Source organism: Molothrus aeneus, chromosome 3 (genome assembly GCF_037042795.1).
Source record: "Molothrus aeneus isolate 106 chromosome 3, BPBGC_Maene_1.0, whole genome shotgun sequence".
In the NCBI taxonomy this organism is placed as follows: Eukaryota; Metazoa; Chordata; class Aves; order Passeriformes; family Icteridae; genus Molothrus; species Molothrus aeneus.
This window is the reverse complement of record NC_089648.1, coordinates 63,869,387-63,891,891: the sequence shown is the minus strand read 5'-3', so window position 1 is coordinate 63,891,891 and position 22,505 is coordinate 63,869,387. Positions and strand designations below refer to the sequence as shown.

Below are 22,505 nucleotides of genomic sequence, written 5' to 3'. Positions count from 1 at the left end.
CATATCCTTTGATAATTTGAGATTCTTAAAATTATACTATGATCATTTCTTCCAAGAAACAGTGGTACTCAGAGATCTTTTAAATTACATTTTTAGCACGTCAGGAGAGTATTCCTACCCAAGGAAATGTGATATAATTTTGCTCTTGTGATTCCTGGGACCAGGGAAGAAGCAGCGCAGACAGCCATCCTGTTCAGTGACTGATGAATATTTTTCTCAACAGTCGGCTCCAAGGATGTTTCCCTCAACAAAAAAATAATTGAAATTTTGGAGCTCCCTCTGCTGGTTCTGTGGCAACTTTCAGGCAATCACTTTTCCTTCTCTCTGATTGTTCGTTATCACTTAAATAATTAACTTCAGGTATTTCTATCAAAAAAAAAATAAAGTTACTACACAGCTTATTGGAGCATGTGTCTGTGGTAGCTGATGTTATATTGGAGAAAAAATGACATTCCTCTAACAAAGAGAGAAAAGGTTTCTTTTTTATGTCTAGTTTCAGAACTTGCAAATGCATAGTCATGCAAGTATTTAGTGGGAGCATATATCCCTATCACTCAATTTTTCTACAGATTCCTAATATGTGTGCATTCATGTTCTGTGACTGCTTTTATACATGTTAGAGTCTGCCTTACTAAGTACAAACAAGGTAAACCAGGAAGCCAGAACTCATGAAAACACTGCACAAAACAGCACAAACTCATCCTTAATGCACTTCATTTAACTGTTACACGGTCAAGAACTTATTTTTATGCAAAAAAAATTTCCTGCTGTCATGTATGTAAATGGCACTAAAGGGTTTCAGCTGAGAGTTTGCTGTTCTAAGACAGCTCACTGTGCCACACAACACAATCCCACGGGATTTCATGTGCACCCATTTAAAAACCAGCCAAACAACAAAGAGAACTCAGACATCAGGAACAGGCCTTGTCCAAGGTATTGCTCAGCTTTCACTGTCTTCATTACCTTTAAAGAGAGCTCAGGGTCCTTCATTTTAAAAGGTAAAATTTCATTATATCCAGGTTTTTTTTCTGAATGGTGTCTGAAAATAGATTGTACAAATTTTCTTCCCATTTTCCTGTAGCTAAACCACACTGGTTTCACAGTTAAGCTGCCATAAATTCCAACCAGCCTGAAGTCTGCACATCAACTGTATCCTACAAAAAAAATGTTAACATGGAGGTATATAGCTCTCAATAAGGCTGACAAAATACTAATGGGAGAGCAATAATGTAATTACAAGAACGGCTGATTAAATCAAGGTAACACTTAACAGAATAAGGTAATTTCAAATCTAATGATTATATTAGATTATATCATCATTTCAGTGACACTGAGAGGTGATTAGAGATGTAACTTAAACTTTCTACTTTTTAACAGCTCAATTTACATTTCTTTAATTGCTAATATAGGAAAAAAAAACCTTTCTATTTTCTCTATGTTCATTGAGAGAACATGGAATATTTTCAATTCCAGTTTTCTTGAAGAAAAGGATTCTTTCAAAAGATTAGAAAGGTACTTAGTTCTGAATTTTGACAGCTGGGTAATGGACCCAAAAGTACATGGTGCTGAGCTGAATCTTGTGAAGGTTATAAGAAAATTATCCCACTGAGGTCACAGGAAATATTCTTTCTTATTCAAGCAAAAACTGGAATAACACACTAGTGACTTTAAAGTTTTCAACCTTTCCAACATTTTATGGTGTATTTAAAATAATTTTGGCTTGGGTCTTTGTTATTTATTTAAACTAGGAAAAGATCTTTCAGTGACGCTGCTAATCACTAGCTATAGAGTACAGCAGAGACGTCAGACATAAATATTCAGAAACTATAAGCCAGATGCTGTAAAAAGTATTTTTTACCAAAAATTCTGTAGGGAAATTCAGGGGAAAGTTTAACTCTGACTCTGACTACAAACTCAGACTCATTCTAACTCTGACTACAAATGTTTCTGAGGTCAATCTGTGATCCAAAAGAACCTCTTAAAAATCATAGCTGTAAAGCACACAGACCTTTGCATTCAAGGACATTTTTACACCTCCTCATCCCATGGAAGTGGGAATGGAGTAAAGCTGCTGTCCTGGTAGTGTTGAGTGGGAGTGAAGCTGGTGAAGCTGCATGATTCCTTCAAGTGGAGCTGTGCTTCCAGACCACTGAGATGGACTAGAAGCAGAGCTGCAGGTGCAGCTGCTCAAGTTGCTGACTGCCTCTCTCATGTTCAAGCTACAGAAGTGTTTCTTTTCTTCCTTGTGATGTTTTGTTCTGACAGATGAACAGTGGGTTGTGGTGAGTAGGTGCCTTGAATGGAAAAAGAAAACCTTTCCAGAGAAAGACAACATTTCTGGAAAAATGTGGTGCACTCACCTAGGATCTGGCAATGAAGATAAGCAACATAAGGATGCTGCTGAACACAGAAGATGACTACATCAGGGAACTTGCAGCTCCCACTGTTCTTCACCCCTGCTTTCAGTTGCCAGGGAGAATGGAGTTGGAATAATGTTGACAGCAGTAACAGGATGATTTGGAACTTGGTACCTGCTATTCAGAAGGTTCCAACACCTTGTGAGTGATCATGGTCATGCAGGCTTGCACGAGCTTTTCTGTTAGGGACTGTGATGACACATACTTCTTTCCTTGCCTTTTACACATGCTAACTCTCTCATGACTACTGAGTTCAAATTAAGAAATGTTACTGATTGAAAAGTCACTGCTCCAAAGTACATCTCTTCCTAAATGGCACTGCACAATACATCTTATTTGTACAATAACACCTAATTTTTAAACAATATGCCCTTGTTATGCATATATTGTATATGTAGTTATGCAATGATACATATAGAAATATTATGTGCATAATTGTAATTGTACATATTGGCTCAGAATAGTCAAACTTGACAAAAACCACATTTTTACTCTTTTCTAAAATAGCTGTGCTCCTTATTAAGTAAAGGACAGTGTTATTCCTTGGAACTATTAATATTCTTCTGTCTAACAGGAAGAAAAGTATTGATAAGAAAAGGCACACCAGATACCTAAGGGAGATGACATAATTATTATTCATTATTAATGAAGCTATTGCCTCATTCACATGAAATACAGAGCACTTAATACTCGATCTCCCTCATCTTCCCATCAATAAATACATTGTCTCTAGAATGGGATATTATATATCCTCACTTGGGACATCTCTTCACAGGGAATCCACTAATCAGAAGTTTCAGTTCAGTTTGACTTTGCTTTGTCTTTAGCTCACTTGGTTTTGTAATCCTGGTGCACATCACGTTATGATATTTAGCTCATTAACTCGTGTAGCCAACAAGAATCACAACATTCAGACCACTTAAGAAAAACATGAACAACAAGAAAACTCAGCCATGTAGGGTTTTCTTCTGCTTGCCAGCTGTTTAGAATAAAAAGCATCATACGAAGGGGAATAAGACTGGCTGGAGGTCAGCACAAGAACAGGTTAGCAGAGGAGCTCAGCCACATGGCACACACTCCCTTTTCAGTTCAACTTCTGCCATATTTTTTGTGGCATGTTTAAAATTTTCATACTGCTAGAAAGAACTGAAGGCTGTTTTTGTAAGATGTTTACATGGCAAGTGATTCTATTCTGGGCTGTTTTACAAGCCTAACAACTAGGTATCTGCTCCAGAAGTCCCTTAAATAGGATGGGCAGTACTTCTCAGGGGAGCTTTGGAGGCAGCTGCACTGACATTGCATGACCAGGCATGTATACTCTCCTTCCATGAACACAGCTTAATAAAATACTAGAGTATTTTATTAAGTATAGTAATTGATTTGATAGACCATAGACTCAGAGAGGCAAGTGATAAAACAGATAATGGCTCAGTGTGTGGCCAGGAAGACAGGCTGACAGGAAGTGACTCATCTGCCCCTTGACTGCACAAAGCATTCAAAAAGAAAATTCATCTGTAGGTTAGCCCAGCAGACTGCTACTGCCATAGTGCTTTAAATTCTCCCTTCATTGGGCTATTGTAGCACTCCAAAACATTAAAACTTGTGATTATTTGTGGGGGAAGTTGGTTTATAATGGGAAAGGAAAGAAGTTAGCAACGTTCCCTGTGAAAGCACTGATGGATTCTGTAGCAATGGCAACAGTGAGGGAGTAAATCAACAGCAGGTATAATTTTCTTATTATTGTGAGCTCCTCATTTATCTTGGATGCTCTGAATTCATGCTATGAATCAGAAGCAATACCACAACAGCAGTATTTCAACTGGTCTGGTAAAGAACAATCTCAGCAGTATCTGCTTTTCCAAATTTATTCTTTGGTAGCTTATCCCTCACACGTGGGTGAATATGACCTGTTTGCAGACAGTTTGGAAAGGCAGCAGTACTTTTCCTCCAACAGTAGAGAAGATGGGCCTTTCTGCAAGCTCAGTGGAATGTTCCTGTGCCTCCTTTTCTTTGCTTCTAAATGGGAAATCTCAAAAACCTCTGCCCAGCAAAGAATCACAGTTCCATTTCCTAAAGTAGTATGCTAATTACTTCTAATGAGGGGAGCCTGAAAAGTTTCTTTTTTACTGATACACTATCTAGCATATTATCCCACAAAAACTAATCACCATTGAGTCACTATCAAAAATGAGAAATTCACTCTACCTAAATTCTACAGTCTATGTTTGGATTTAGCTGCCTAAAAAATATATCTAAGTGGCAGATAGTGACCCAACCATGCTCTTTCCAGAAAGTCTAGAAAGTCTCCAGGGCATTATCAAACTTGTCCTAATGTGCTCAAACATATAATTTTTAGGGTTGGAAGCTTGGCTAGTAAAGATAGTAGCTATTCTGCACTGGCCAGCCAGTAACATCCATCAAACCTAAAAACTAGGAAAGAGGATTTCTGACTGCAAAAGAGATCACCATGCAAGCGGCTGATGCAAAATGTTCAAGTAGGAAGACCATCACAAATGTTCATGGGTCCAGAATCCTTGACCCCTCTTTCAGGGCAGACACAGCAGCCCATAGGATAAGTCTGATTTTCATGGGCTATAGGTCATGGGTGCACATCAACCTCACCCTGGCATAGGTATGACGAGGAACATGATAGGGTGGCTCTGTGCTTTGGGAGGGTGATGGATGAATTCATTTGTTTTGGTCGATGGCACATTTTCAGTGGAAGAACTACCACACAATCAGTCTGGACAGCAATGTTTCTGTCATTCTGCTGAACTCTGAACAGTAAGCCAACACTACCCTTAGTGTTCTCATAATTTTACTGTACCACTCTGATGTACTTGGGCCTCACACTCCCTCAATTCTCTGAAATTCTGCAGTATTTTAACTCACTTGGTTTCAAATGAGCTACTTCTAAGCAAATCAAGAGAGAATCAGGTCTTTCTGCTAGCAAGTCTCCCAAGGGATTTACTGTGCAGTAAGCAACCCCTCCATTCTCTGTTTACCTTGCAGGTTATAACAAGAATATTCTGCAGAGAATTCAAACACAGAAGAAACACACCAAGCAAGTCACTAGAAGAAAATTAAGGCTTACCTTTCTCTGTAAAGATGGAATGCATTAGTAGATTAACTTCCCATCAGACAAATGTATGGCACAAGGTGCAGCATGCTACAGAAGACAAACTACAGATCAGACGCAGTAAAACTCTAATAATAATTAAAATATCCAAGTAAACATTATCTGACTCAGAACCCAGCTACACTAGGGAAGCTCTTCACTGTGCTGCTAGGTTTGAAGTGTAGTTTATCTGCCAGGGCTTAATGCCTGCATTAAAGTTACCCTGGTTACTGACAACTCCCATTCAATCACCTGAAATTCATTGTCTCTGCAGTGGGGAACTGTGTGTTTATTACAGAGATGAGTTTTGATAAAATGACCTAGAATAGAGACACAGATATCTAAACCAGTGTATTTAAAACCGAAAGTAAAAATCAGAAACCAAAAGCTCTCAATCTGTGTTTTCAACATCAACTGTGTGACAAATCAAAGATGAAGCAAAGTTGTCATGATATTCATAATACAGAAACATTTACCATAGCATGATGATAGATCACAATATTGGTAATGCTGAGGCATTATGAGACAAATATGCTGAGACAAATTGCACATACAGATGAACAAAATATAAGGACATAGCTTGAGTGCCATAATTTTTCTAAAGTGGCACAGTCACTTGGAAGGACAATTAAGACTGCTCTTCTGCAACATCACTCACTCTGGACATACAAACATAGCTATACAAGTCTTTAGGGTTCATCAGTTCAATCAAAACAGTGAACTGAGATAAACAGTCTTGGGAAGAGTTGAGAAAACTAAAAGCCAAATCAGGCCTGCAGCACACACAGTTCTTGCTTACGTAAAATATATGGCCCTTAAAGAAAGATGTTCACAGGTCCAGGATGGTTCTATTAAATGTTTTGAAAACCATGGATAGAAGAGTGAACAAGTGATAGAAGAGTGAAGATTCAGAAGAACTGCATGTTAAATAATTGGGAGGATAGAAATTTTACGTGCTTGGATTTTTCCTAACCTCTTTATCCCAATCAAAATCTAATGTAGCATCATCCAGCTCTGCTATGGAGAAGAGAGATGTCTTTGTGACCACGCTGGCTGTACTAGAATTTCCAAATGCAAAACTCTTCCTTTTGCTAGGATTGCTCACATGCACCTGCAGTGATGGGCTGTGGTTTTCCTTGCTGGTGTCATTCTTAACAGCAGGTGAGGTTTCTGATTTTGCCTCAGGACGTGATACAAAGGAGAAGGTGGAGAGCTTAGCTAATGTGCTGGAGCGCACCTTCCCTGTGCTTGGACCACCCAGCTTCTCCTCTGCCTCCCTTTTCTTCTCAGTGGGTGGAGGTGGCACAGCATCAAAACTGACATCAGAGCATATTGCTGCACTTTCTCTGGTCTCTGTCCCTAAGGCCCGACTCTGCTGCTCTTCTACCCCTTTATTATCAATTGATCCTTTTTCCAAACTACATTTTCTTAAGCGAGTCAATGTCATCTTGCTTTTCTCAGGTGGGCAGCATTCTTCTGGAAGCTGCTCTCCCTGGACCTGCTGTCCTGGCTTAAAAATAGTTTCACTTGGTAAATGAGAAAATTCTTCATTTGTCTTCTCTGAAGAATGACCAAGCTTTGTCCTTGGTCTGAAAGAAAATTTAGCTAATTTAGCAGCTGGGGGACTTCCACTTTCTTGCTCATGGGAACTCACGACCTTTGTTTCCTTCACTACTTGATCTATACTTCTTTTTCTTATGGAAACTGCTGTACTTTTTGCTGCTACTGATGTGCTGTTCTCTTCTCCTAGCACAGAATCTGCATCACTTGAGAGATCTGCCAGGCCAGAGGCAGGTAATACAGAAGGAAGGGCCTTTGCCTCAGGGTCCTGTGTACTTGTAAAGAATCCATATGACTTCTCCCTGTGCAGCCTCTTCCAGCTTCTAGACGCATGTTGTCTAATAACTGAATCCTGCACACTAGCACTTGGTGCTGGCTCTGCAATATTATCTTCTGAGGAAGAACAGTTGTGTTCTTCAGTCTTTTTCCTCCTTAACTTGGAAACTTTGTCCTTTTGGTTCAGAGGAGCATGCAGATCCACAGCTGCTGGTGACTCTCTTATTCCATTCTGCTTCCTTGGTATTGAAGCAGAGCTTTCTTCAGAACTTGAAGTTTTTGAAGACAAATTATTTGGAGATATCTTGGGCACATGAGACTTCCTCTGAGAATTTTCTTCAGCATCAATGCTGTTCTCTTCCATGCAGTCAAACCATGCCAGGCTGCTTGTATTTTTGTTATTAGCATGTGCTGGGTTGCACAAGGGTTCTAGATGAATATTCCCTTCACAGCTGCCTTCAAGTAAAGGTGTGTGTGGCCCAGAGTTATCCCCTTCTTGACTTGAAGGTTCTGACTGAGACCTTTGCTTCGACTGCCCAAATGCACCCTCATTTGAGCACCTTGGGGTAGTACTGAAATTTGTTTCTTCAGGCTGCTGCTGGAATGAATTTTCCTTTTGCAATCTATACAATAAAAAAAAACCCAAACCAATAGCAAATTAATTTTCTTCCTTTTTCTTTCTTCATTGCATTAGTGATACATAACATGCATGACTGGTGGAAAGCTACAAATAATGTAGGTCACAAAATGTATTATTAAGTTTCACATACAGCTCTGAAAGCTGGTGTTGCAAGCTGTGATCTTTCAGCACCTTTGAGAGAAAGTGGCAGAATTTAGTGTCCCCAATAGAAGGCAGGCAGATGGACAGAGAAAGCAACCTAAACCTAAACTACATTTCCTTGGGAAACCAAATGGAAAAAAATAAAAATGACACAAACAGCTTTGCACTACTTACAATCATTGCTAGAGTCCCTTACAGGTTTTACACATTCTGTAAGTCTATCTTCTAGAACAGGAGCCTAATTCAATCTTATCCTGACCCAGGTAAAGTCTCACATGAGTTACTAGAATGGAAAACCTGGGTATTACTTGGAACAGTGGTTGTTTTTGGGTTTCTCTCATAATCACTATATACTCAACTTGTCAAAAACGTGAAAGAATAAAAGCATCTCAAATCACTTATAAAACTTATTTATCACTGTCTGTGGCTATCAGTATTATCAGGGCCCTCCAAAACAACAGAGGTGCTTGAGTGAGAGTTCTCTCCAATCTCAGAATAGCTGATGTTCTGTCTATTGTACCTAAACATGTATTTTCCAAGGCAGACAGCAATCTGGTTTTTGCTAAACAGTTTCTCTGCTCTGGGAGAGATATAACACTATGTAGACATGTATAGACATATTTAGAATAATTACTATAATTGTTTACTAACATGTATATTCTTAAATTTTAAAATTAAAAGTGGCAGAAATTATATGACTCATCAGGAAGGAATGAGATATATGACACATGCTTGTTTTCTTGAAATATAGTTTAGGGGGAACGCATGGAATAAATCTTGCAATACAGAATGGGTTGTTTTAAAGAGGACATTAATTTAGCATTCCCTAGGCTGCTTGAGAGAAGAAGAAATCAGCTTAATTTGCAGCAGAGGCCATTTGGTGGGATATTGGGAAAACCTTTATGGGCATTGGATGGAGCAATCATGGAAGAGACTATAGAATGGCAACAGAAAATCCTCATCATTAGAAAGCTTCAGAACAGATAATGAGAGCTCCTGCCAGAAAGGTCAAACACAGCCTTGATCCTCTCTTTGTATTTGATCTCCCATCCCATCCTGCATTTCTATGACCCCTATAAATTATCTCTGTTTTAAAACTAGCTTTTGTCTGTCTGTTGAAGATATCTCACTTTCATCTGTTTCTGTTGACTCTGTGGTTATTTAATATATCATTACTATAATTTACAAAATAAGTCTCAAAAATATTCAAAGTGAATTCTGCCAGCTGTTTCCATTAATTTTAACAAAATTAATCTTTTATCTTCCTTTAACAGTAAGGAAAAACAAGTTTCTTTAAAGCTTAATCTCATTTGAGGAAGAAAATGTGGGGTTTTTGTTTGATTTTTTTTAGTTTTATTTCCTTCCACTGCTAGGGTTTTTCTCTGAGGTTAAAATTTAAAAGATTTCATTAAAATTTTTCTATTAATACCAACAAATAGGTTTCCCAAAGGTTATTGCAGTTAGCTGAAAAATAGAGATGCAACAGTGAAAAGTACAGCACGTAAAAAACAAAAATCACCCAAAAGAACAGAAGTTTGATTCAGGCTTACATTTTCCATTAACAGAAAGGGAAGGATCCTGACAAGCCCAATACAAAAGGTGTATTAAAAAATCACGAAGCAAATCTGCTGTATTTTACCAAACAAGTAGAAAAAGTTATATAAAATTATTTGCTCAGCTACATAATCTAGTATTTTGACTCTAAGAAGCAGTTTTGAAACTTATCTGAGCATAACATTGAGATATGAGTTGGGAAATCATTAAAATATTTGTAAATTCTATAACTCAGAGGCAAAAGTGATCTTGTGATGATCAGTGAATGCACTTTAAAACAATGTCCCTGATTATCCATGTCCTCTAAAGGAGTCCCTTGCAGATATTATTGTGAAACAAATTCTGTTTCCCTTCTGAATTAGTTTGTTACTTTGTGTATCACAACCTGTCAAGTCTCTGTAGCTCTTTGTGCAGAAGATCTCTCAGCTCCAGCCGCTCCAGTATGATTTCACACTGTGTTCGGTATTGCTCCATTGGATTTTCTGGAAATGAAGTGTGTAAGGCATTGATGCCTCCAAGAAGTGCACCCCCCTATGGCACCAAGGAGATTAAAAAAAAAAATAGGAAATTACCTTTATTATTAAACACCAAATTTAAACAACAGAGACATGTTATCTGAAATTCTCCCTTAGATTTTTTAAAGCTTAAGGTAGCAAATATTTGCTAACTGTATCCACACAAATAATCCTATTAGATCTGATCACATGGTCAAAATTGTCTTAAACATAAAGCAATTACATGATCAAGCCTGCAGTTTACTCATACTTGTTTATTTCTATTGACACATGGAATGGGAAGTCCACCTAAAGCTTGAGAACATCATGACTGAAAATGAAGATTGAAGATATTTTCCAAATATCTTGTAAAAATTGTGCCTATGTGAGGAATTTTTTTAACTGAAGAAGTTCTGACTGCTAGAAGTTTTAATTAGGTTTTCCTAATTTCTTAAAGTAAAAATTGTGTAAAATATCCTGTAAAAATTGTGCCTATGTGAGGAATTTTTTTAACTGAAGAAGTTCTGACTGCTAGAAGTTTTAATTAGGTTTTCCTAATTTCTTAAAGGAAAAGACATGGATATTAAGACTTGTCAACACAGTGTAAACTATTAGGCAGAAATATTTCGGGATAGCATTTTAAGAGTAACTTACTATTTGTGAATAATTCCAGTGAATTGTAATTGATTCTAATCTGGGACAGTTTTTGCTGTACCTTATAAAAATGAAGTTCATTTTTACTGGGAAAAGAGCATCTGCTCAGTGATTTGTTCCACAAAAAATAATCTACAATAGCTCTGTAGTTAATTGCTCTTGGAAAAAAACACCTCACACCACAAACCCTCTATTTTGCCACAGATTAGTTAGCATTTACCACTCCTGTCTAATCTATAAAGCTCAGTACAACTGATGAACAAGATGTGTATCAAGTGCCATGGGCACAATAGCAAAAGTCAATGAAGTCTCTAGATCCAGAAATTGCTACCTATGGCATCACATGGATTACACGTCTTCAATTGTGGTCATTTCTGGTTCTGCCATTTTGCAATGTTAAAATATTATATTAAAAAAAATACACTGAAAACCATCACTCTGTGGCTAATTAAAGCTCTCTAAGACTACAACATGCTAAAATTAAGGCTGTCCATGCAACCTTTAATGCATCCCACTGAGGTTACCTCTTGGGGTTTTTTTCAGCCATCACTTCAGAAACATGATAGATTTGTTCCACATAGAAGCACCAGTCTCTTGGCATGGAAAAGGCTCCAGCAGAACCCCTCTGTTGTATTTGCTTCAGGAAGGTTCATAGGGAATGAGGCAGAGACTCAGTCTCTTGGTTAGAACAATAAAAAGCAGACAAGGAGGACCAGATTCCACCTCTGATGCTATGTTCCAGTTCTTGTGATTCAGAAAGAGCCAGTCAAGAAAGGAAAGAAAATAAATCTTTAAGTGGGATCCTGACATGGCGTGTGCACAGAAGGAAATTGCGGACAACAGGAAACGTGCTCAAACACTCCAAGTGCTGCTGCTCTGAAACTGGGACCCCAACCATCTCTCAGGGGTATGATCTAGTGGACAATTTTTTCTGGACTGTACATAATTCAGCTCCAGATCAGAGGAGTAGCACCATCCCATCACTTTGCAAGGACTGTGTTAAGATAGGTGAATTGGTATTTCTGAAATATTCAAGGCCACTGGAGATGAATTCCAAAGAAAATTACTTTAAGAAATTGAGAATATTACCTTTACAACAGAAGGTAATAAATAAATTATTGAGCAAAACACTGACAAAAGATAGTTGCTTTTAGACTGAGTACTGTCAACATCTGACCTAGGGACCCAGTGGAAAAAAAGAGGACTATGTGGTTGTATATCCTGAGATATACAGCCATAGGCTACAATAATGTCTTGCCCTCACTGACATTTCAGTCCTTTGCTTGGCCATCACAAGGAGCTTCTTTTAAATACTGTGTGTGCATGTGAAATTCTAAGTGAATTTAAGACAGCTGTGAAGCTTAATTCCTGTGCTGCAGCTCATGTCTCTGAGATACTTGCCCCTCTGAGATTTTGAGATGATATTTTGAGTAGAGTAGGGAAACCATATGACAAAACCACTGCAAATTGAGGGCAGAGGATCTTAAACAGAGAAAGCATTACAAGGAAAGTTAGTGGAAAGGAAAGGTGTAAAATGCCTAGGAATGGAAAGACAAATTATAAACAGGAATACAAGAAGAGGGATTGGAAAGAGAATAAACCAAAGATGGAAACATGGCCAAGAGAAGAAGGGAGATGATGCTAGCAAAAGAAAATGAGGGAAAGAAACAATCAAGCCAGGGGGGTTTGGAATATGCTCACAAAAACAAAGTAGAAAAGAGAAATATAAAGGTGAATTAGAGGGCAAAACAAAACAAAAAACTCCAATGAAGTTGGTTGATGATGAAAATGTGACAGTCTTCCTTCTCAAGAGAGCTCACAAGAAATACTCAGTCACAGAAGAACTGTGAACTTCCATTTTATACTGGCAAGAACATGACTTATTTTAGAAGTTGCAAAGACAGTGTCAAAGAGGGAGTTTGCTGAGCTAAAAGGTGGCAGCCAGTCCTTCCAGAATGATACTGGCACTTCCTCATTTACAACTTCATTCTAGAGACTGACAATTAATCAGCAAACAAAGGATGTATCTGTACGAAATGTTGTGGTTTTTTATTTTTTCTAGAGAAGGAATCTGTTTCTGAAAATAGGATTTGCATGCTACTTCTATCTTTTTAAAATAAAACAAATAAACCACTTCCTTCAAAAATAAACTACTTGAGTGATTATTCATATTTATCAGGAGGAAAGTAAAATCTGACCTTAAATAGCAAATCTCAAATTTGCACTTTCCTAGCAAAAATGAACACGTTTGCCTACTTGCTCATAAGAAGCTAAGAGTGGAGCAAAGATGGTAAGCATACCAAGTACTCCCAGGTAGTCTTCTGCAGTCATAATTCAGGGAAATTTCTCACTGACTCTTATTAGACAAAACCTTTTACACAATGTAGTGGGTTGACCCTGGCCAGGTCAACCTGCAGCCCTTGAGGGCAGGCCTGTATAAAAATGAAATGGTGACCCACAGTTAAAACAATTCTTTTACATTTACTTGTGCTGATCATGTAGAGAGACACACAGGGGATACATTCATCATAATCATTATTATTATTATTATTATTATTATTATTATTATTATTATTATTATTATTATTATTATTATTATTATTATTATTATTATATACATAGATTTCACTTTTTGATCTGTTACAAAAAAAAAAAAAAATCAGTATTGCAGAGTTCTAATATTCAAAACCATATTAATTTAAAACCACCATCCCATCAATTTACCATCTAGTTAATTACAGGTTTAATTACAGCTAATGAAGACTAATGTGGTATCTTCTGCAGTTTCAACAGCTTCATATTTAACTTTGATGCAGTGCTGTCATTGAAAAGCTGAGTTCTTCAAAACAGTGCAAGATGAAGTGCAGCAGACAGTGAAATAATTTTCCTACTTAATAAGGTCAGGCCCTGTAGTATTTTTGAGATAAATTCCATTTGCAATGTTGTGCAATAGATTATCTGTGGCACAAACTGCAATTAGTCTCTCAACCCTCACTGAAAGGACAAGGGAGATCACAAGTGCCTACCTGCCATATGTGACTTGTGCATCTATCCTGAAGAGCTTTGTCTCAAAAAAAGGGAGCATATCTACTTCCACAAAGGTCTTTCAGGCCTATTGAACTAACAGGTGCTCTGTAAAACTGTTTCAATTTTAAAATATTCAAATCAACCTATACAGAACATAGGAAATGCCATTTTGGGTCACACCAGTCAGCTGAGTAGTGGTAGTAGCAGAACACCATCTCTGACAGAGTCAAACACAAACATTTCAGATGTGCTAAAAACCCCCATATATAAAACTTTGGATAATCTGCTTATGGTAATTTTTTTCCTACTTCAAAGCCTGAAGATTTATTTATCTTAAAAATATTCTGTCTGAAGTAATAGTGTCTATATTATTTACCATATTTCTACTACAAAAAAACCCTTTTCAGATTCACATTTCTTTTACTAATTCTAAGTGTGCTGCTTTTTCAACATCCTAATAACAATATTACAGTAAACTAAAATCTAACCCTTCACATTTTTTCAATGCCTTTTTGCACAGAAACTTTACATAAATCCATGTGATAACTGGAATGCAGGAGTTACAGACCAAACAAAGTTTTGGAATTTTAAGGCTTCTAAGAATAAAATTTGTCTTCTAAGTGTTCTGAGTTTTACTAATACTACCAAAATAGTTTAAAATTATTTAATGGCAAAATAAATTGTAAGTCTAGGAAACTGTTTGAACTAGCTCCAAAGAATGATTTGGTTCTCTCATACCTAATTAATGAGTGACAATATAACATTGTGGAAGAAAAACCTGTCAGAGGCTATTAAACACGGTGATATACACACACTTTCTGTCTCAAAATGTCTTTAAAATGTAGATACCAAAAGCCAACAGTATGCCAAAACTTCACTTAGACTGCATAGTCTATAAAAAGGGTAGCAGACCTTTATCCTAATCCAGGTTTTTCAGTATAATCTCTGTTAAGGATTTTAACAATCAAGATGGACTAAAAAAGACTTGCCAAGGTCTCTGATTGCCTACTTTGCATGAATCCATAAAATCCTTTCCAAAGAGAAGAAAGGAGCTGGCACATGTCTACATGCAAAACTGAATCCCTTAAATGTGGTATTGCAGCAATGGCAATGTCTTCAGGAAACCTTACCTGCATAGAAGATTCCATCACTGACACTACAGTTACAGCATCTTCCAAAGTCACAGTATCCCTAAACATCAACCGGGCATGAGCTATCAAAAATAAATGGGAGCAAGTGTTACCAAAGTCAAAAAACAATTCTTTGGTTTTTTTACTAGAAGGAACAAGATATTCAAATTTCTTCAGCCCTCAAACAATCATGCATGGGCATAACTTAAAAATAAATACAATGATTTTGATTTCAATGTCAATTTCAACAAAAACTGGAAGGATTAGTTTTTCAATGGGGTGTAATTTTCAAATTGCAGTTACAGTGACAGAATAAAGACACTTAAAATTCTGCAGTTAAAAAATGTAAAGTGCTGGATATCACAACAGGTGTGATATGAAACATCCTTCTCTACACAGACACATGTGATCACCACAGAATAAAAAATAAGGTCTAATTTTCATCACAGGTCATAAAAAATTTATTCCTCTTCCTGGTCTGTGTCAGAGATTTGGTATTATCTAAAATACTTTTCTCTACAATAGCTTTATTTTTTTCTTCCTTCTCTTTCTTCATTCAGAAAAATAAAAATGATTTTTGTAAATAGATATAATGCAAATAATATACCACATGAAGCCTTTTTCCTAATTGGTCATGGAAGCACACTTAGTTCTTATTCAGCAATAGAAAGACAGGTTAGTTAATACCATCTAAATAATACTTTGAAAGAACAAAATCCTACTAAAAGCCCCAATCTCATGAACTGATAAGAAGGGAAGAAACACTGAATGGGCAAATTATATGTGAATCTTGAAAAGTTAGGGATGTCTTTCATTTAAATGGAGAATGTCTTTCCCTCAAAATAGAGAACAAAATGCAGACATCTAAAGTAGGAGGTGCTACACTGCATTTATGCTTGCTATACAAAATACAGTACATTTTTTTAAATTCATCCTGAAAATATTGAGATGCTATTTTATAAAATAAAACCATTTTATAAAATAAAATAAGCAGAGACTTACTGCTTCTTTGAGTTCTTTCTTGTAAATGAAATAATTTCCAACTCTGAACTCAGAGTTGGAAATTTTTGAATTGTATGACAAAATATGGGCTTGACTACTAATACTTCAGGAAACAAAAAATATGTTATATTTTTGTGATATTAATTTTAGAATTATTAATACTTTAAAAATACGCTTATCTTGTTATAATAATTTCAGAGTAGGAGCAAATATTTGACTCAAATGGAGCCAAGTAAATCCTGAGATTGCCTCTCATAAAGACACAAAATTTCTGAGATTTTTCTCTTAAATGTGACTTTTTCTAGAGGTTTTAATATTTATTATATACATGAGAATGTCAGAATTAAAACTGGCTTTGGTAGTCTAAATGTACCACCCTTTCTCACACAAAATCTCCAACCCCGAGGCTCTTTAGATGAGAAGGATAAAACAAAATCATACAAGAATCACCTAAACCACCTATCCCTACCTCCATGGAAAAGCTGCTACTCTGCTTACTGGCTATAATTATACTGTTCTATTCCTTTCATAAAGGTTAATTGTTAGCTTAAAAATAGAAATGCCAAGGCCTTACCTTCTGCAAGGCGTATCAGGCTCTCCAGCAGGCGGATGGTGGTGCGGGCAGCGTTCCTGCAGTCACTCTGACGCTGCATCTGATAGTAGCGAACAAGGATCAGGTTGCTCTCATCAGACAATTTTGGCTGTATGCATTTTATAAGGCAGAAGTAGGTCTTCATCCTTTCCATGCTCCACAGCTTCTCTGATTTGCTTGGGCAGTCTGCATTACAACACCCTTGTCAGTAATTCTATAACAACAGACATCAAGCTTCTTCCTGATCAGGAACTCCTGCTAAACAGACAGCTGACTATGAAAGACACATTACTGTACTTTTGGGGCACACTGGCTGTCTGTACACCAGTCCTCAAGGACTTGGTCAAATTCCAGTGCAGAATTTTACACACCATCCAATCCCTCCCATATCATAATCCACAGTAAAGCCTCCAGTAATTTCTAGAGAACTGCTGTCAGCCTCACTGGCCACCAGATGGTACAGGCAGTGCCAAGTGCTCAGGAACTCCTTAAAATGAAAGATGCTACATGAGTGTATGCACATCCTCTGGCTGTTTTACCTACTCTTTTGGAGCCAAGAGCTACCTGGCATATTCTGAACATTTTTCCAAATATTTTGGAAGGGAAAGGAAATTAGCTGAAGAAGCTCCCTCTAACCACTTCTTCTGTAAAGGGGATTGAAGCCATGTTCCATGATGTGGATGGGGAAGGGGCTGGTCAGAATCAAATCACACTGCATTCCCTCATTCCAGAGCACAAACTCCACAAGGGGAATGCTATTGCTCATTCTTTGAGCCCTGCAGCACATGCATTTCTGAGCTATTATGCCTGATTCAAGTTTCTGATTAATAGAAAGTACAATTGCAAGGCATGTAGGATCTGCAGATCAAACACCGTAAAGGTCTGAGATGGAAACAATCCACTTACTGAGCAGCCTGGGCTGAAATCTCTTATAAATGATCCCAGAGTAAAAGTAGAGGGTTCTCAGCTCACCCCTCTTAATTAATTAGTGATCTACTTGAAGAACAACCATACAGCAGAAAACCACCATGACAAAAATATAAACACTGATTAATTTGAAAGATTCAAGAACAGCAAACTAAAAAATGGAGAAAAATAATAATAATAAAAAAAAAAAAAACCAAAAAAACTCCAAACAAGCAACAAAACCAGAAACCAACCAACCAAAAAAAAAACACCCCACAAAAACCCCAACCCAACCTTCTGATTTAAAAAGACTACTCTTACCTTTATTTTGCAAGATGAAGGATGAAATTATGTGGTCCCATTCCTCATTCTTTGTATCTAACAATACTAAAACCAGGTCAAATCTGCTCAGCAGGGGACTGCCAAGAGCTATGTTGACAGAGACAGACTCATTGGGGTCATAATGGCCTTTAGGGTTTGTTGCTGCCAGGATAGTTGTCCTCGTGCTAAGCTTGCACACCAAGCTGGAGAAAGGTATGGTGAACATTATGGTTGAATTAAATTGGATAGGGAAAAGGATTCCAAAGCTTTTAAAAACTTTTGTGGTTTTATCCTATAAAGAGCCCATCTTATCTTGAAAGACCATAAGAGCTAAACAATGTACACAATTATTGTATTAATATTTATTATATGTACAGCATTTTTCAGTCAGAGAACAGCAACTAGACAGACAGTGATCTGGATACCAAAAGGCACCAACCAACATTGCCACAAATAAATCTCTGTGTACAGCTAGATCCTTAAATAGTGAAAACTAACACTACTTTTCAGAAATAAATATTGCATTGCAGGATTGTACAATATACTAACACTTTTGAATGATGGAAAGCAACACTTGTGCTTAATTCATATTTTAAGAGAGCAAAATAACATGTGACATGAATGTATGTTTTGTTCCTGTGTATAAACAAGAATATGAATCCAAGTTAGCAGTGATGGCAGCCATACCAACTGAAACAGCCATTTTCCACTCTTAACCATTATGTCCTAGCATGTGCTTGTAGATGTGGGGAGAGATTATTTTTACTCTAGTAGTCGAAATGCACTCCTTTTGGGTAAGGCAGCAGCAGAAGCATTCTAACTTTGGTTTGTCACTGAGCTATTTCTAGTCAGCTCCTGAGTAACTGCTGCTTCACGTCCAAAGTTCTTCTGTAACTGGGAGGAAGGACCACAGATCTTCCACTAGCTTATACCCAGCAGGAAAAAACCTTAAAAAACCTTATTCTCCCATGCACCAAAATAAGTTCTAAATTAACAAGGTGCTTAACCTATGTGTGCTAAGTTACTATTAAAAAAATCCTCATTATATGTAGTCCTTAAAAGCGAGCAACTGGGCATCTATGTGCAAGACAGCAAACTGTGTTTGGGTCTATCAAATCCAAACAACTGCAACAAGGAACTCAGCTGAAATATGTCCCTGTCTCACTAAGGATACAGGACCATATTGATCCCAAGTATTTGTGCCCAGCTAGCAAAGGCTGGTAATTACCCAGGTGAGAGCAACATGACCCTGAGATTAGCTCAGTTGTTAAGAGCATGGTGCTAAAAACACCAAAGTTGTGGGTTTAATCCCCACACAGGCCATTCACTTAAGAATTGGATTTGATTAGCCTTGTGGGTTCCTTTCAATTCAGAATATTCTCTGATTATTTGTCTGCTGTCTGATGAAGAGGATGGAGATGCTCACAATAAGGGAAGGATATGATCACTTAGAGGAGCCAAGATGTGACTGGAGCAAGAGCTGAGTGGAAGGTGACAAGAAGGAATGTGGAAAAGGTGATGCCTTTTAAGTAGCAGAGATTTCAGAAATACCAGCCAGGAAATAATTTGGGCCTGAATAAGAGCTGCATATGACTGACAAATTGAAATATGAGCTTAAAAATCCAAGTGGTGGGCAGGGGTAGTGGGGGAGATAAAAAATTTGAACACACACCACTTTGAAAAAAGAAAGGGAGGAACTTAAAGTAACCAGGAGTTTATAGTTATGCCACACCCAACATACAAAATTCAGCAGCCTGGAAATCTCCTGATGTGCTTTGGTTACCAAGCAATATTACCGGATTTTACAGGACAGGAGGACATAGCCTCAAGCTGTGCCAGGAGAGGTTCAGGTTGGACATGAAGAAGAATTTCTTCACTGAAAAAGTAGCTGCCCAGTGAAGTGGTGGAGTCATCATCCTTGAAGGTGTTCAAGAATTGACTGGACATGGCACTTAGTGCCATGGTCTAGTTGACAAGGTGGTGATCAGTCATAGGCTGGAGTTGATGATCTTTGAGGTCTTTTCCAAACTTAATGACTCTGTGATTTTGTGATTTTGGAAAAACAAAGCCCCACTTTCTGAGTTGCAACAAAAAAAGTCACAAAGCTTCTCATTTCACATAGGATTATTCAACCACTTGCAGCAAAGGGCAAGAAAAAGGATGCAAAGTCTTTGTAGAAAACTGCCCTGGCCTATAGCAGTAGATTGGAAACCCAGCAGTGAAGAGGGTATGTATTTATTCTGATTGCTTGCAGCCTCTGGTCTAGTGCACTGTCCTATGAAATACTGACTTGTCTAGTTCAGGAATATTGTTGACAACAAAACTATTCCATACAATGAAGAAAACAGATATGTTTAATCAGCATCCCTCCAACATGTAAGTACAAGAGAAAAATCTCATGTTGTTTTCTCACATGTGCTAACATGCCACTTACCCTGCCTTTGCAACACTGATGGTTTGTTGCTCCATTGCCTCGTGGATACTGGTTCTGTCATGTTCCTTGATACTATTGAACTCGTCAATGCAACAGAGGCCTCCATCTGCAAGCACCAGTGCTCCAGCTTCCAAATTCCACTCCCCAAATTCCTTCACAGCAGTCACTGTCAAACCTGAAGAATCAAATACTTCAGTCAGTCTCTTCCTTAAAATACAGGAGTAAACTTGAGTGAAAGAAAGGGACCCAGTACAGTGGCTTGAGCCATGGACAGAGGGCAAACCAGCAGGAAGCTCCATCATGTACTTCTACCATGTAATTTAATTCACTTTACAGCTACCAGAAAGCAATCCCACTAGTGCTGAGGTGGGTTAGCCTGGAGCTGTGGAGCAGATTCTGCTAAGCTTCCCATGCTTGGATTGTGACTTGTTTTAGAACTTTGTTAAATGAACAAAAGGGATTAGCATACAAAGACTAGATCTGGCAGATCATACTGAAAACTGGGGCAAAGATTGCAAAATTATGGAACGGGCCCATTCAGGTCCTCTTCCACATCAGCTACTAAAATGGACAGAAATTTTGGAGCTGTGAAACAAGCTTGGAAAAAAAAAAGTCAATTGTCATTTAGCTCATGGCCCCAGAAAGTGGAGTCAAATTCTTTCTTTAAACTAAGGAAATTAAATTTCTTTATGAGTTTTTGGTTTCCTCTAAGCATTAAGAAAAAATGATAATCCAAAGATGACCAAGGATGAAATGGGGGAAGAAATAAAAAAAAAAATTAAGAAATAAAAAAACACTGGGTGGATAGCCAGTCAAAACCCCTGCACAACTGTGGAAACAGCCACTCATTAGCAAGTATGTGCAGCTCCCTCCAATCCTTCTATTCCCTATTTCCTCGCTTCTTCTCTATCTTTAGCCCTTCTTTTCCATTCCAGTGTCCAGCTCAAAATATCCTAATAGTTGACAAGCTGCAACCAGCCTAAAATCTCCTGGAATTCTATGGCAAAACCTGCACAAGAATCACAGAATCACCATTTGGTTCAGGGCAAAAAAGATCTTGTCATCACTGTGCAGCCCACCACACTACCTATTTGTTTGCAAATGGCCAGCAAAAAGTTACTGGAATTAAATGCTTCCTGACAACACAATATGTACTTCAAATTCTAATAAGGAATCTGCTCCACCATGTCCAATCTTTCTTGGTTTTCCTGGACTGTGTGCCGAACACTGTAGGCAATCAATCACCCTGCAGAGTTACAGAAACACAGAGTACCAGGCAGTACGAGAGCCTGGCTGCGCATTTCCTTCGGAATATTCTGTGGTGGAGGTACACAACTTGCCCCCCTGGAGCCATGAGCACTTTCTGCTCTCCCCCCGAGCCGTGAGGGACATCAGTGGCTCTGCAGTGTCTGTGTCTCTGTCACTGTCTCTGCAGTGTCACTCTGCTCCGCGCTGTCCCCTGTGCATGGCAGCCATGAGATGGCCTCTGCTGCAGGCTCCTGCCGCCACACAAGATGGCCTCCCCTGCTGCACTGCACACAGGGCCCTCGCACTGGCAATGCTGCTGTGCAGGCAGATGTCCTGTCTTGTAGCGCTTCAGGGCACATTCTACAAATAGAGGAAGGGGATGGCTTCCTGACAGGCATGCTTGCTTCCCTGCACAGCCCCTCTGGGGTGGCCTCTCCAGCAGCAGCCCCCAGGGCCCTGCAGACAGCCCGTCCTCCCCGGGGCACCCAGCAGTAAAGGCCGCTGTGCTCAGGGGCTCTATCCCAGCCAGCCAGGTGCTCTATCCCAGCACGGATATCCCTTGCCAGCGGCCGAGAGGTCACTGCCGTGGGCTGCAGGCTTGGGCTCACAAGCCTGGCACCACTGCCCAGCCCCGCTGCCCTGAGCTGGGGGGGCTCCTGGCACCTGGGACGCCACCAGCACCCAGCACAATCAGCACAGAAACAGGAAGATAAAAACTCACCAAACAAAGCATGACAAAAACCAAAAAGGGCTGAAATGGGCCCAAAACTGAAAGTGCCCCTCTGCACATGGTGGAGCCCCGCAGGCAAGATGGTTTAGCCTGTAAGTGAATCACTGCTTTCTTTCACATTCTTCTTAGGGGATGCTGAAAGCTTAATACACCTTCCTACTTGATTAGACTCGTTTTGTGCATTCTGACAGCAAAAGTGCTTGTTCTGGAAGATGTTGGGAACAATTTCATCATGAATGCTGGCCTAAGTAGTTTTTCACT

At 38.6% G+C, this 22,505-nt stretch overlaps 1 protein-coding gene across 1 annotated transcript in view; it reads right to left on the bottom strand.

Annotated features, from left to right (window-relative positions):
- Positions 1-5,987: 5,987 nt before the first annotated feature.
- The window catches only part of MCM9 (minichromosome maintenance 9 homologous recombination repair factor), a 47,993-nt gene continuing 31,475 nt past the window's right edge, over positions 5,988-22,505 (bottom strand). The window contains exons 7-12 of the mRNA XM_066546126.1: positions 20,267-20,441; positions 17,833-18,035; positions 16,588-16,791; positions 15,012-15,094; positions 10,092-10,237; positions 5,988-7,994 (exon numbers count right to left, since the gene is read on the bottom strand). Of these exons, the coding sequence (XP_066402223.1) occupies positions 6,485-7,994; positions 10,092-10,237; positions 15,012-15,094; positions 16,588-16,791; positions 17,833-18,035; positions 20,267-20,441 (2,321 nt within the window). The 3' untranslated portion in view covers positions 5,988-6,484. The remainder of the gene's footprint in view (positions 7,995-10,091; positions 10,238-15,011; positions 15,095-16,587; positions 16,792-17,832; positions 18,036-20,266; positions 20,442-22,505) is intronic.